Genomic DNA, 16919 nt, shown 5'->3' on the forward strand with positions numbered 1-16919 from the left:
GCAGAGATGATCTATTGGACCAATAGCGAAAGTACCATTCATTTACAAACATGCATATATAAACATATGGGCCCAGGTTGAAAAATACACTAATGTCCCCACAAAGAAAGTGAAAGAAAGTGAAAATGTGTTTAAATCTGTAATTATGTGAACAAGATAGGACAATGTTGAAGTGAAGTGAGTAATATAGAGGCCTCTGTGATTGGCAACCAGGCGGAGCTGCCACAACCTGGGAGTGTAGCCACAGAGAGGCTCAAAAACAAAGTGCCTTTAAAGCTTGACTCCAGTCGACCTGTTGTGTATGTAACACAACATATTAATTTTGCTGCTGTAATCATTATAACAAAACTGGTAGCTTTCAAAATGCTGTGATAAATGGCACCCTTCTTGTTTCCTTAAACCGGAGTGCAAACCGCTTCTCACTGGCTCATTTTAAAAATCATGCAATGGCATTCAGAAAAAAAAGATGGAAGCAGTTGGACAGGGCCGACAGAGACGTACATGAATGTAAATGCCACCATTGGAAAAAATGGTTTAATTGAACATATTTGGCAGAATAATCACATGTCATCATCAATCAGTTGAACCAGAAAAATAAATATCTTTATTTAGCTGTCTGTACATGCTCATTTGTCCATCAATCACTGGTCATGATGTCGGTATAAGAGCAAACCTGAACAGTGTCTGAGCTCAGTATGTTTATCAGAGTATATATACCAGTTAACGGCCACCAATGAAAAAGAGGAAGAAAAACACAAATATGTAGGATATCGAATGCCAAATCTCAGACACTCCCATATCTGAATGATGATGAGGAGCCAAGAGGGTTTGGAGAAGGGAGATAGGCCGAGCGTAGGATGGGAGGGACAGGACAGCTCTAACATAGAGACAAATGACCCCCCAACATACCGACATGGTGGGCCTGAGGAGAAGAGGGTAAATGAAAGCCTGGACGAAAGAGAACAGAAAGGCCGAAAGACACAAGAGGGAGATGAGGGGAGAGCTGGATCAAACAGGAGGATTGATGGGCTTGTAATTTTCCTCTTTTCTGCCTGTTAAAGATGATGAATCCCTCTATGGAGAGTTTAATCAACAAAGAGCATGCACACAAACCGTGCCGCAACAAACCTGTCACGGGTAAGTAAACAGCACAGTACAAACAGCCACAAAGCCTGTTGTGTGACACGGAAGCGGCACTACTGTAAATTATCACATTCTCAGCTCCAGGAAAAGTTTTTGTGTCCATCCATGAGCAAACATTTGTGCTCAATAATTTCCTAAAACTGGACGCTAAGAGACAGAAAATACTCCGAGCTCCTGTCAGAAAACATGCATGTGTGTTTTCCAGGAAACAGTGGACTGATTGCCAGCTGGAAAGTGCCTCCGTGTGTGTGTGTGTGTGTGTGTGTGTGTGTGTGTGTGTGTGTGTGTGTGTGTGTGTGTCTGCTCTATATGTTCTGCACTTGGCATGAAAGCTGCCTCTTTACCAGACTGAATAGATTACAATGCCTGTGCCACACAGATCAATACACACAAGTTATGGCCAAATTAATTGCTTGTGACAACGCAAAGGAAGACCATGAAACCCGAGTGTGTGTGTGAGTGTGTGCGTGTGTTTGTGTGTGTGAGCTCATTGTCTGAGTGAATTGTGCATGAACTGAAATAGTTATTGTTAGTCAATAAGCAATTTCTATGTACGAGGCCAGCAGAATGTATAGTCTATTAATTCATTTATAGTAAACACCCTTGAAAATTTTCAAAGAAAATGAGGAGTACAGCGGACATAAAAATGGAGAGGTATGGAAGAGAGAGAGAGGGGAGGGAAAAAAGGGGGAAACACGTGAGTTTCGGGGCTTCTGTGACCATGATTGATAGATAGAGAGAACTGGGGCTCCCAGAAGGAGAAGTGTAAAAGTAGGATAGCACCTCTCCCTTGACACCTCTCCCCTCTGCCCATTTATCTAAGTACAAGTCCCCTCTCCATCTCGTCCCCCTCCTCCTCCTCCCGCTCTCCTTTCACCTATGACTCCGCCTGCTCTCCTGCCTCTCCACTGTTGTTCTCGGTTGTTTTCCAACATATCTCCCAGCATCCCCTCCACCTCCTTACTTTCCTCCTCTGTCTCCATTTATTCATCCGCTTACACCCATACAACTGACGCAGACAAAAAGACAAAACCTCTCCATCCCACTGGGTTTCCTCTTCCCCACACTCGCCTGTGAAGGCTTTAAAAAATTTGTCCTGCACTGATCCCAGATGACACACTTACACAGTGCACTTTTTCCTTTATGAAAAACCTATATTTACGCCCAGGGACTGCTTTCAGAGCCTCATGTCCTTTTATCTCAGCTGCCTCGCCCTGCTTTGCATTCATGCCGCTGCACAAGTTTCAACACATTCAAACTAGTGGTCTATGAGGGATACTAATGGAAGCCGTTCAGGGCACCACTTATTGTCCTGTGCGTCTCTAATGCTCAACAAGCCAAACAGCAGTGAGACCACTAAGGCGACAATAGGAACAGTCCTCTGCCTCTTCGCCTGAAGTTCCTGCCCGAGTCTCACTTCCATTCTTCTTCTGTCCTCCCCGATATCTATCACTTTCTCACTCATTAACCACACCCCCCTCGCCATCCCTCCATTCCTCTTCCTCTCTCTGGAGAGGAAAAAACAAACAGCTGTCAGGGTCAGGCTTGCATATGAATTCCAAATGACTTTCAAGGGCACAGGGGCCAACCAACTTTCTCTAGAGGAGAGGCCCGTAAAGAGCACGCACCCGTGCGTGCACTAAAACAGGCGCACAAAACAGCATTGAATAAATATGGCCCACTCCTCGACCCACACACATACACACACTTCAGCGCAGACTGGAGGTCCTCTTTGAATCAATACTGCATTTTAAGTCATCCTACAGTCAAGGTGAAGGCAGCGTGCATGAGGAAAGTGGATCTGTGGTCGGTTACATACACAAACATATAGATCATGCATGTGTGTGTGCGCGTGAGTGTACAAATGGCTCAAGCTTGCTACGATGACAAAACACTGTAAAGCTCAATAAACAGAAATGCTCTATGCACTGCTTTGCTCACTTCATCTCACTCTGATTCATTTCACAGGAATCAAGTCCGCCGCTAAACTTTCTAAAGACACGAGAAGTCAATTTCACCTTCACCGGCTCACCACCCTTGGCTCAATTTGCTTTTCTCTCTGGGTCATGATGAGTTGATGAATCATTTTTCATCTTATCAATCACATGGGTGTGATGTGCCTCCACCTCGTCTGTATTCTGAGTTTGCTCTCTATCACTGTCTGTTACCGTTCATTCATCATAAATAAGACGGAGCTTTATATTATTCAGCGCAGCTCAGCAAAGGTTTAATCATTGCGTTTGCATCACCCTTGATTCTTTAGACATCTTTTCTCTGATGGAGTTGACACCAGAGTCTAATGTGATCAGTCAAGAAAAGTTTGGATTCATTAACTGGTCTTTTTGTTTAAAAGAAATCAAGTCTTAAGATGTTTTACGACATGAACTCTGAAACATCCAGCAGACCATTCTCCGCTCAGACGCTTTCACAACAACACAGAAATTTCTGGAGTGTTCAGGTGAGAGGTGGTGGAGCAGGCTGAGGCAGGACGTAATTTATAAATGAGATCACATGTTTTGTTTTCAGCACATCAACACCGGCGTAGCCCTTGTAACATCTTCATCTGTGTCTTGTGGCACCACTTTTAGCTCCGGAGATATTTGTATTCTTTGTGATGGTGGATCCTGATTGATGAAAGTGGTGATGGATTGTGGTTGCAGCTGATCGTGGACTACGGTTACTCACATATTCTACCATTACTGCCAATAACTCCTCCACTTCAATTGTCATTACTGCGTCCTTCATTTCTATCAGACCTTTTCTTATGTATAAATAACCCTGACACACCATTCCATTATGCAAAAAACTGTTTCTTCTAATCAATGTTGTAAACAAGGTAATTTTGTTTATGTCTTCATCTATACGCATTATCTATTGCACCCCTGTACTTCTCTTACTTCCCATTGAGTGTGAACGACAGGGGATGTCACACCTTGTTAAGCTCTATGAGACAAATTGTGATTTGTAAATATGGGCTTTACAAAAAAAAAGTGATTTATTGCTGTGTTCACACCAGATGTTAAATGAAAAAAAATATATAATAAACCCGACCAGTAAATATTTGAATGATTGACTACAGTTGCTGCGGTGTAAATATCGGAGAAACCAGCGTCAGGAATATCAGCCTTTTCAGGAGCTGTGTCTGCATGACTGCTGACCAGAGGCCGGTTTGATCACCCGCTAGCTCAGGTCGGTGCCAGGACCTGAGTATGCATCGACTTATCTCATCTTGTAAGAAATTTGTTGTGAATGCAGCATTAGCCTCTTCCTTGGAATTCTGCATTTTCAAAAACAGTCCCTGTTGTCAGGAGATTATGTGGAGTTCAGTGCATGTCTGTTTATTTCACTTTTCACCCGTTTTGTTTAATTTGTTCAGAATCAACTAAACAGCACGTGTTGTCTTTGAGCTCTTTAATATAAAGAAACCAAGAAGAATACACATGCATGGATTGATAGGTAACATATTTATTGGACAGCACTGCTGATTGCTGTCCTAAATTGTTGTAAAGAGCTCAAGGAGGAAAAACCAGATTCTGAACATGAAAAGTAACAACTACACATGTTGGGAATACAAAAAGGTGAGTTGTATTTCTGGGGTTTAGTTTTCCTTTCACTTTCCATACAATCAATTTCCTCACATTCACATAACGATGCACTTACATGTTGCCCCGGTTACCTTGCATAAATTCATTGCTTGCTTACACAAATGGCTTCCTTGACATTTTTCATGAATATAGGCAGTTGAATGGAATGATAACAGGTAACAGGTGAGATAAAAAAGCAGCCTGTGTAAAGTGTTTGGCCTCCACAGGAGAGCTTCATCATTCCTTGGTATAGAAAAGACTCTCAAAGTCTCTGAAACTCTCTGAGAGTTTTGGTTCTGACATTTGGAGTTTTGGTTCCGGCAATGGAGCGCCATTTGTACAGATCCTTACATTAATATTTACTCAGGGTGATCTGGTTACATATTATATCATTATATAGTGACCCCCTCATGCCTACATCCATACATCTAAATATACTCTATTTTTCTACTTTATTTATTTAATTTTTCCCCCATAATTCATCTCCTATCTGTGCATTATAAGAGCCCCTTTGATGTTATATATGCAGCATATGCATACTTCACATTGCGCCTGTATCTGTCTGTGGCTGCAGATAAGATCAGGACGCTCAACTGGATTCAGTCTTAAGGAGAAAAAAAATGTTCCGAATCATTTTCAAGCACAAGGAAAATGTACTTAACGTCTCCGAGTGGATTTCAACAGCGGCTGACGAAATTTAATTCAAGACTTTTTAGCGCTTGAGTATATGTCAGTGTGTATGTGCCTGCTCGTGTCTGCTCGTGTGTGCGTGTGTGTGCGTGTGTGTGTGAGCCCTTCCAAGTCGAGTTTTGGCAGCGAGATCAGAAGAAATGTGCGTTGTTGTGTTTGTGTGTGTGCGTGACGGTGTGTGTGTGTGTGTGTGTGTGTGTGTCAGAAAGAGAGGGAGAGAGTAGGCATGAAAGTGAGACTGCTCTGAGACGTTTGATGTAGAAGAACAGCGTCTGCTGTCTGTCAGCCAACTGCCAACCCTCTATCACCATCCCAACACATGGCCTCTGCAAAGTGTGTGTAAATGTGTGTGTGTATAAGTGGCCTGATTAGGCAGGGACTTGGCTATGTGACACTGCTACACAGCTAGTTAGACTCACAACGCGCACCTCACTGTGTCACCGAGTAAATGTGTGGGCCAGAGAATGCAAAACAGGATTTTGTTTTTGAGTCACATGACAGAGACAAGGCGAGAGACCACGGGAAGAGGTGAGGGTGGCTGTGCGTGTGTGTGTGTGTGTGTGTGTGTGTGTGTGTGTGTGTGTGTGTGCGTGTGTGCGTGTGTGGGCGTATTGGAAAGGGTGAGTAATCTCTCACTTTTAATACCTCTCATGCTACACCACCAATCTTTGGATGGGTCCTTAACAGACAGAGTCAAGTACACTCATGACTAATTGTTAACCAATGCATGTGTGGCTTAGAGTATGTATCTTAACATCTCTAGTATGTGTGTGTGTGTGTGTGTGTGTGTGTGTGGGGGGGGGGGGGGGGAAGAGGTGCCATACTATAACAGAGCCTGTTCCAGTGTTGCAGATGTTGCAGACTCCACCACTCATGTTTTCATCTGCAACTCCAAGTTTGTCCAAGTACGATAAATGAGCACCAACAATTATATAAGAATAAAAAAAACACAAAGGAGAGAATATCAGCGAACAAGCAAAGGAAATATGCTGCTTTCTATATTTGGCCTCAGAAAGGCCACGAGATGCTTTTATGATGGTTTTTAGTTGGATGGGAAAAAACAAAAGCTGAAGAGATGCAGCAAATGTGTGAAGAAGTGAAAGACAGGGGGAACAAACACAATGAAAGAGTATGGAGAACAAAAGCAGAAATGAGGTCTGCTCAAAAAGTCAAACACTTGTCTTTGACTCACACACACACACATGAATGCCTATGCAAACTTAGGCGCAAACAAACAAAATAAAAACAGTGAGAGTGGTGTGGGTGTGTGTGTGTGCATGCGCTCATGCTGAATACACACTGCGATATTGGCAGAGTAAAAGGCTGAAAGATCAGGTGAATCTACAAAGACACACAGATCCGTCTTTTTGCCACACTTCTTGACATTTCCACTCTGATGGGGCCAGATATAGCTTCCCTGCCTCCTCACGGCTCACAGGAACACACACAAACACGCATACTGTGAGAGTGAATAGCTGAGGACAGAGGGGGGAGGGAGTTATTCTGGAGGGAGAAAAAAGTGAATAGAATATCGGTGGGGAGAAAAACAGCAAACAGTAGCCGAGCGGAGGAAATGTCCTGTGGCAGCAGCACCTCAGGTTGGCTGCACTGATGAGGAAATGCACAAAGCACTTCACCCCACAAAGAGTTCAAATAAAGGAGGAAAAGAAGTAAAAGAAGAAAGAGAAGGGAGCTTGAATCCAAAGTGAGAAAAATCAATATCGAGAAAAAACACAAAGGGAGTTGAGAGTGAAAATTAGAGTACACTGAATAGATCAGGACATGCTTGAGAATTTGGCTGTTTTTTTCTACTTGTAAATGTTCCCTTGTATTGGCCTTTCTGTTATACTTAGCAATGTCATGCCTCCTCTGTCTCTGAATGGATAGAGAGAGGCGACAGTGGCGACCGCTCTGCAACTGGTCAATTCATTTTTAATAGGTTCGGAGGGCCGGGTTACATTAATTACAACCAGAGGTGACTGGAGCGCACTGCTATTGATCTGCGTGGATGGTTCTGTTGCAGTTGCTGAGGTGTGAGGCGAAAAGTTACCTCATGACTGAGGCACAAGGACAGGAAGTGTCGATATAATCAGAACTGACCAGTGTTATTACTGGTACAGTAAATACTCAACACTTCAGTGTCCCGCTAATTATACTGCTTAATTGTTTTTAGAGCAGCATATGCAAGAGGTATAAGAGGATATAATGCTCTGAATGAAAAGGCTCCAATGTTAGTAAATGGTTCATTAGGTTTGAATATAGAAAGATTTAGAGATGTTTAAAATCAGGAGTCAGCTGGAGAAACATACTTGTAAACTGATGGTTATGAACATTTCAGCCTGTTTAATATCAGTTCAAAATATCGGTTAAAGCCCATGTCACTCTAACACTGTGGACCAATGCTAGAATTTGACTTAGAGTTCTGACTCAAGTATTAGAAAAACCTTTTGGGCTTTAAAACAACTTTGGTGTTCAGAGAGTAAACCTGATCAAAACGGACAACTGAGAACAGAGCTCTGTGGATCTGTACCACGAAATGTCCAACATCTCTATATAATTTATATAATGTGCAGCAGCCTGCCTGGTCTTGTGGGAATTATCCTTTGGGTCTTTAGAGACACAAAGACTCCAAATATGTTATAAAAAAAATTAAATAAAATCAATTACAACGATATTATGACAAATAATTTCAAAGTTATAAAGGAATATAGAATAATTTATCAGAAGGATGCAAAGCAAAAAAAAACCTGTAATACACAATGTATTTATTTGTTGGCCTTTGAATTGTATAATGTAAAATAACACATTTGGACTAGTAATTTATAATCCAGGCACTATTCAGGGAATTGCAAAGATATTTACTCTATATAAGACCTAAAAATATGATCGTGATTACTTCAAAAAGAAAATGTTACTGTTTATTATCAGCAGTATGGTGTCTTTGTTTACTTGTTTCCATTTCTATGTATCTTTACGTAAATGTGATTTTTTCAGTCGTAACTAAAAATGAAATATATATTGATATTGACATAAGGAATTTAATATTGAATTTCAGCTTGTTTCAACCTTTTCAAGTATTTCCCCAATTCCATATCATACTCAGTACTTAAAGCTTTCGAATGTGAAGTGATCCGCTCCTTCAGACAGTGAGGTAAAGTTGTCTGTTGCCATTCTAACCCCAGCAGCTCAACCTTCTCAACCCACAGCGGCACTTCAGCGGTGTGATAATCCTGTAAATGTTGCTGAAACAGATACACAGCCACAGTTTGTTCTAATCCAAAGCAGCTCTGGTTGCTTTGCTCACCGATGCATGCTTTCTGGAGACAACTTTTTACTGGAACTGGTTGCTATTTATGTAAGTGTGTGTTCACTTCTGTGTATAAAGACAAAGGCTTACAGTGTTTCAACAGACACTAGGCTATACAATATTCTTTTTTTAAAGTTTTTTTTAAGAGTATGCCACCAATTAATCTTTGTATAGTTATCAATTTATTCGAATATGCCGTGACTGGCCGTGCAACTGATCTCAGATATCAACTTGGGACTTATGTATAGTATGCATTGAAATTGATTACAGGCACTTGCTTCTGTCTGCCTTAAAATAGATAGTTATGACTTTGCAAAGGGACCCCTGGGGATAGAGGCTGAGGGAGTCCAGGCTGACCCATTGATTAGGTATAAAGGTGACCGGGGTGTACTATTGATTGTAACTGGTGGAACACGTACACCATTGCATAAAGTGGACTAAGCTTTTAGTGCAACAATGTGGAGAGAGTGAGAGAGAGGAGTGAGGGAAGACTAACACATCTCTCATAAGCCTATTTGCAGAGTCAAGATAGTAGGACAATGGAAAACCAACGGCTGATAAAGTTCCAAAACGTCATGTTTCCCTGAGCTTGAGCTGCACTGCCTGTACCACTGATACTTGGCTTAGCCATGGAAAGGGTTCAGAGAGTGCGAATTGGGGCCAGCTGAGATGCCAGCCTGTCTCCATGCTCAGCTGTGGAGATGGAAGATAAAGTCAGATACTTGTCTGATGATTAGCCAGCTCGGGGTATTAAGTGGCAAAACAAGAGGACTTGCACAATCAGAGGTTAGCGACTCAAATATAGATTTATTCATCTGTTCTCCTTTTTCCCATTTGACTCTCTGCAAAACAAAGCCAACCTATTAAAGCAACTATTGAGTGGGGAAGAAAGGGTTTTAACAGGAATATTGACATCAAAGCTGCTGGGTTTTTCCTGCTGAGCAGTGTGATTTTAATCGGTTCTGTTTCATCTCTTGGTATCTATACAGTGAGTGACTGAGCAGAGGGGTTAACACCAACAATTGCAGTGCCATAAATGCACAACATAAGGTGGATCGCACACACACCGTGAACAACAACCTCTGACAAACTAGGATATGTTGGCGGGATATTGGCAGTGAAATTATTAATGATGACATCATGTTCCTCCTCTGTGACACATATCAAAGACTAACTCAGCTGGTTTTACATAAAAAAATGAACTCTGACTGTGAGGATTATGACATATACATTATGAACTGCAAGAATGGTGATATACAACTGAAGCTTGACCCAACTAGGAAGTAGGAGTAAGGATATCCTGGCCCATCAGAACCTGTTGGTATGGACTGGGTCTGGATACAATTATTTAAATTAGATTTGGGCATGGGTCAGGCTTGGTCATGTTGGCTAGGTTATCAACTGAGTCATCAAGTGTTGGACTTGTTGGTTCGGACACAAAAAACAGAAAGTCTGGGCTCAGGTCAGGGTTGTTTTTTTTTCTGAAGCTCAAGTCAAGTTTGAAAGAAAATCGTGGCCTGAGCCGAACTCTTAACCTGGCCTCTGCTTTACCAATCGTTATAGTACTTTTTTAACTTCATCACTTACAAAACTGAATAGCTTTAGTATTATATGGACAATTCTATTGTAAATAGTGACTAACCACCACAGCTCAAGACCCAAAAGTCAACCAGCGTAGCAACAAGGCAGAGTTGGGAAATGTTCATGTATGTAGATGGAGCAGAGATGACATAATCATCTTTGCTTTGATGTCCTTGGGAAATGGAACAATTTCCTTTCCAACCTATATCTACGACACAAGACACTTTGAATAAATTAGGAAAAGAGGCTCATCATGATCAATGGCTTCCTAATTTACAAGTTACCAGCACTTTAAGAAGAAAAAACAGCGCAGGAAATGAACAACTTCCTTATTTGCCAGTATAGTGGAGAAAATGACCGTCCAATCAGGGCAATTTATTTGAGGTACTTGATGCTTAACATGCCTGCGAGCTTCAGGCTCATGAGCGCCAAGAGAGCGCCCACTACTTTAAATCCTTAGGTTCCTTAAATCACAACCTACAAATGACATTCTGCAGGTGTGTGCATGAGGGCTATTAAGACTTGAACTCTTTGCATTTTCCACGAGACTGTATTTATGTGTCAGGCAACCTCTTTACTCTTTCTGTTTCATATATAAACTAACAGTGGCCAGCAGAGACTTGCAAGGCAACACCATGCGATGCCGTGTGGTGCCCCGCGGCACCGGCTCCATTCGATAAGACAGCGTGAAGCAGAAATCAATATGGATTAAAACTCTGTAAGGAGCGATCCACTGATGACTCCTTATCGCGTACAGAATAAAAACATTGCATCTGTTATGCTGTATTGCCTCTTATTCCTCCCTTTAAAGTGGAAATGAAAAATGAGCAGGAGATAAAACCAGCTCTGAACTGAGGGGCATAATGACACAGACAGAAATGGCCTCATGGGGCGTATCCATCAAGGTGCTTAGAGTGCTGCATGGTAGGAGGCCGGAATCAGCACCTCTTTCCACCTGCCACACCTAGACCGCCAGACGCACATGAGCACACACAGTCATTCTCACACACACACACACACACGAGTAGTGACAAGCCTGGTGTCAGGCCTCAACCCCCATGGCAGTGGTGGGCTTCCCACAGTGCTCTGCAGGCCACCAGAGATTATCTCAGCACTTGCAGACAGTCACAGAATGTTAATCCTTGGCCATCTCTTTTACTGTACTGTTAAATCTGGCTCTTCCTCTCTCATCCATCACTTCCCACCCTCTTCCCGCAATCCTCTAAAATACCCCCCCCCCAACATTCCCGGCTTTGTCCTCATTCTATCTGTTTTTAACTCCATCCTCTCCTCCCCCTAAAATCCCCTGATCCCTGGTTCCTACTCGAAAGCGACAATGCCTCAGCCCTGTTTCCCTCTTATCCTTTCTCTCCACTCCCCGGCCCAGCCCTTGCTATCATCCCCGCATTGATCTTCTCGTTCCCAAGAAAACAAAGCACCAATCAGCCTGTCATAATCACTCTGCTGGAGGAGGAAGCGCTGAACACCAAGCACAGCTGCTACATGTTGATGTAGAGACTAACAGGGCCACAAAGGGTATCCAAGTATTTTTTTTTTTTTGATGAACATGTGCTGGATGTGTTCTATTTTTAAAATCTATAAAAAAAAGGGAGTATGAAGGTTTATTAACTGCACTGTTGATTCCATTCTGCTAATGATGACGCTGATTCTCATTTCTTTTTTATTTGTATACTGGAACAATAAAGTGACAGCTGCTGGAACAGCTCCTTCTAAAAATTATACAAAAACAACCTCTGAATGATATCTGGTCTCCCGCAGCTTCTCTTCCCCATTCACTCTGATTCACTCTCATAAAAATTGCCCTCTACTTCTCACCACAGCTCGTTCTCTTTTAACAACTTGTCCCACAGGGTTTTCTTCGGGACACCATGGCTGCTAACTTCCATAAAATAAATGCAGTGTGTGATCTGTCAGCAGTCTCCAGACTGTTACCCCCTCCATACTGTGCTTTGTTTTCATGCTAAACACTTTATGTTCTTCACATACCTCAGCATCTTCCCCACAACAGGCGATCTGATCCTATAAAAATCCCCTTACCATGATGCATTAAGGCCCTACACTAACCACTTAAGCCTTCCCCTTAGATTGTCTCTCAAATAGCTCAAAATTTAGATCGAGGGAAGAACAATTTTCTGCAATGTTTTACTTCACAATCTGGTATCTGCGTGTCTGAGGAGATCATTGAGGGAAAAATTGGTTGAAATGTTCAAAGGCAGCGTGCCATTATTTATGGATGCATCAGTTTGAAACTTTTCAGACTAAACATTTTGAGTTTGTTATGATGGACACGCCACAGGCTCTGCAAGGAAGAAAAGGTTAACGTGCATTAATTAATATGAATTTAATTGGCTCGCATTAAAATGCTCAGCACTCATTGGCTTTTATACACTATTAAACACGTGATTTAAATCCCACACTGCACAAGGATGGCAGTAAAAAAAAAAAACCAAACAGTATTATAAAACTAGGACCTTTCGGAGAATATAAGATCAATAAGGCTGTCCATTACAGCTGAAGGTTCCCTTTAACATGCATGAAATACCGTGAAATATTATTTTATTTGTTGTGGTGGTTTAGCACTGGAAAAAAAGAAAATACAAAATATCCACACCCTGCTATTTGTTCACAAGCCTTATTTTTCTCTTTATTTCATATTGTGAAAATGTTTGACAACACTTCAAATGGTGTGGGACTGTATTCACCAGTTCTGTAGCATGTTTTGTGTATTTCTGGTGCTTGATTCTTTTCTTGCCAAGCTCTCTTTATGTATTATGAAACTATTCAACAAACAAAGTAGAAACATGATGCAGCGATGTCTGAGAGCAGAATAAAGCATCACAAATACACTACAGATGTTGTTGTTTTTTGTTGAATACTCTTGCCGTTTCTGACGTGTTTATTGTTGTTGCTCTTTATTTCAGTCTGACAAGCTGCTGTTGGGTAATTTTCCAATAAAAAAGATCTGACTGTGCTAATTTTACTGCATCTTTTTGGTATCAATGGGCAATGGAAACCACGATGAAATAAGACGAGCTCTCCACATTGTTGCTCTGTGATGATGTGCTGTAAGAATAAAAAATGCAAACACCAACATGCTACTCTACAATGGTCGCCATCTGAGTTGCTACATGCTAAATTGGCCATAATTAATCAAACAAAGCTTCAGCTCGAACAGGCCAATAAGAAACACACATATTAGAAGAGTGGGATGGGCTTCACTTGGTTAAAATACGTTCATGGTGAACACAGTTTATTAACCAGCTTTAGTTGATTAGTATTTGTGGCTGTTTTTGATACATTTACTGTTTATCAAACACTGACACCATTCTGTATCTCTGACACCTCAGATGACTGATGAGGGAGTAGCCACATGTCCTCTACACTCACTGGTGGGTTTATCATTTATCATTTATCATTGTCTGGCATGGTTCCCTGTATCTGACCTCGTTGGTAACTCTGAAATTTTCATTATAATAATCTGTATTTTGAGAGTAATTGCATTAGTTGCAGACATGTACCAGCATCGGAAATGCCTCTGAATTTTTTTTAATTGGCCAGGGTCCAACCTGTGCGAGTACGTGAATGTATGTACCTGATACCACATCTTTAAAGTATATTGTAAAAATAAACAGCAATTTGATTTTCCCAGGAATCACTTTTTTTGCAGAAGAAGTGATTTCCAGTGGTGTAGGGCCGTTTCAGTTTCAGTATATATACAAGACTTTGAGCTATTTACAGAAATATATTGTTGGGTATTTTTAGATTATTTATTATATTATATTATTATTATTATTAGATTTGTTTTTTGTCAAACTAGATGGTAAAAGTCATTCTATTGCATTAATTCTCTGTATGTGTTTGTTTTTCATAGGGATTAACCTGAGCCAGGCAATATAGCAATAATAGCAAACATCATTTCCATACTCACAAATTCACAAACAACAGAATAGTACTTGATATCTGCCAATATGCAAAGTTCAGGATTCAGTTTCGGAGGGGGAAACTTGTATAAGAACATCTCCAGTAATTTGGTTATATTAAATAAGTAATTCAAAAATGTAATTTGATTATACATTTTCCTTGCAATATTAAGCAATAATATCTCGATCTATGTGCATGATGGACATTACTTTTCACAAGAACCTGGTATTCCTTGTTTCAATTTCCATCCTTTAGAAATAAATCTCGACAGCCTGTGGCGTCAGCCATGCAGGGCAGCTCTTGATGGAAAGTGAGTGTTTCTGAGGAGCTGGAGACGTTAAAAATGTTCCAAAATGATATAATGCTTTAATAATTGCAGATGTGGGAGAAGAATGAGAGATTTTGATTTGTACAGTTGTCAGGCGTTAGCTATTGATAGCACTCTATCAGTATCAGCGAGGAACTGTCTTTTCAGCTCATTAGATAATTTCATTGTCTGTGAATCATCTTGAGTAAAATTATTATTCTGTATCAAGTGTGAGGGAACATACAGGACATAATATACACTGGGCCTCTCACAGACATACATGTTTCTTTCACACACATAGATTTTCACTGTCAGATATGTATCTACACTTTCATATGTGTGTGACAATATATCTCTGTGAAAGGAGAATGTAAGTCTGAGGCCTAGAAGATATTATGTACTGTTTGGCCCCTCAAGTGTTAGACTGATATAAATTCTTTCAGGAAATGTATCAGAATACAATAAAAGTTAAGATGTTACACTTCACAGTTATTGTGTACTGTTTATGTCATATAGCAAATAAATATATTTCAGGACTTTCATTTCCAAGTTGTGAATATTTACCCAAGTGGAACCAAGGAGACCATGCACAGAAAGCTACTGACGTGTTGCCACAGACAGAAAGTAATAAAAGTATAAGGCATTGAGGGAAATTAAAACCAGTAAATATTAGCTGTAATAACTTTGCCCCATATTAGTAGTTTTAATTCATCCAGAAAAGAAAAGTCTGCAAATTTATATTAAGAGTGATTACACTCAGAAAATGTCAGCATTATTATACATAATGATTTATATTACATGCATGTTTAGGTCGGAATAAATGTAGAAGTGTTCAATTAACTCTTGTATTTCTGTACATTATCTGCTATGTATGTGTGAGTTCACCCACCATGAATGCTTGTCCCTGTAACTGTGCCGTAATGCTTCTGTCTATCAATTCAAAAGTGTTTTAAGAAGATTAACCTTTGCATGTTTCCAAGCAAACATCCCGCGCACCATTATCTCCTCAGCGTGTTGCTAACAGGTGCATGAATGTCATCCTTTCTGTTCGCTGAAAGGCCACAACCTTAAGTTTAAATTCTAACATATGTATAATTTGAAAAAAAAATCCTCTTAATCAAAGCTTCAGGTGTACAAAAAATAACCTTCACGTTGCTGACATACACACTAATATATTTTCCTTTCTTCACACACTCACTCCAACCATTCTGATCTTACTAATGAAAACAGATGAAAACTCTGCAGCCCAATACCACAAACATTAACACTAATTCACACTCATAGAGACAAACAATCTCAAAGACACAAGTAAATACGGCGGAATTTCCAATAATGGAGGAGGGTGGGGGAAAAAAAGGCGCCCTCTGGGAAATTTTCTCTGATCAAGTGCAAAGAGATTAACCAGTTGGACGTGTGCTAATGAAAAGGAGATCATAATGAAAGGAGCTCGTAAATGTAGATGAGCCATGTGAAAAAGAACAATGGCCTTGCCATGTATCAGATGAAACACAAGAGTAATGTACAGCAACCAGATATTTTTTCGGGCCCCTTTTTCTCCTGACGCTAAATCAACTTTTATCATCAGGCCCGCACAAGATATAATGTTTCTCCGGAGATAAGAATACCGCAAACAATTACAATAATATGTACAATCATACTTATAAAAAAAAAGAGCGAGCCTTTCAGAGATAATGTTGTCGACTGAGCCGGGGCCCAGTCAGAGGATTATACATTGTGTGAGACAGCCTCTTTCATAAAAACCATCGCCTAGTAGACAAAACAGTAAATCACGCACATACAAAAGGGCCCAAAAGCACATCAAACACAATCACGTACAGTACAAGCAAATAAGCCAAATAATAAAGCTACAGTCAGACATGACTTACTGATCACATAGTCTCCAAATGGATCCGCATCCTCCTCATCATCATCTAGGTAAGCTGGAGGAATGGTGAAGAAATGCAGGAAAGAAAGAAAAAAGTAGGGGAAAAGAAACAAACAAAAAATATAAGATTATGACAAATCAAGACGGGAAGAATGAGTGGGTGACAAGAAAAACTGAAAACAGGATGGGAAAAACGGCTTTTACTGTAGTAACAAAGGATAAAATAACAAACAGGACTTTGGTCTTCTACCCTCCAATCAAGACCTTTTTTCCCTCCTCATTCTTCCTCCCAGTCTTGTGCCTCCAACCTTCATTAGGAGGCAAAGCGCTGACCGTTATGATCACTCATAATTGGCTGGAGAATTCTCAATTTGCTCTCTGTGCTCCTTCTCCCGCTCCCTCCCTTTGTGAGGCAGGTGTGAAGGTGGCATGAGAGGCCATTACGGCTCACTAAATCCCCTATTAAGAGGGAAGCACAGT

General features: G+C 40.8%; 1 protein-coding gene across 14 annotated transcripts in view; it reads right to left on the minus strand.

Annotated features, from left to right (window-relative positions):
- tenm2a (teneurin transmembrane protein 2a) overlaps window positions 1-16919 on the minus strand; it is a 241908-nt gene that overhangs the window by 113604 nt on the left and 111385 nt on the right. For 9 of the 14 annotated variants that reach the window (XM_069532116.1, XM_069532115.1, XM_069532119.1 and 6 more), the window contains one exon: window positions 16441-16494. The exons of the other annotated variants lie outside the window; for them this stretch is intronic. In XM_069532116.1, coding sequence (XP_069388217.1) covers window positions 16441-16494 — 54 coding nt within the window. The remainder of the gene's footprint in view (window positions 1-16440; window positions 16495-16919) is intronic. 14 annotated transcript variants of the gene reach the window in all.

The sequence above is a fragment of the Paralichthys olivaceus genome, chromosome 9 (assembly GCF_024713975.1).
Source record: "Paralichthys olivaceus isolate ysfri-2021 chromosome 9, ASM2471397v2, whole genome shotgun sequence".
NCBI classification, from domain to species: Eukaryota; Metazoa; Chordata; class Actinopteri; order Pleuronectiformes; family Paralichthyidae; genus Paralichthys; species Paralichthys olivaceus.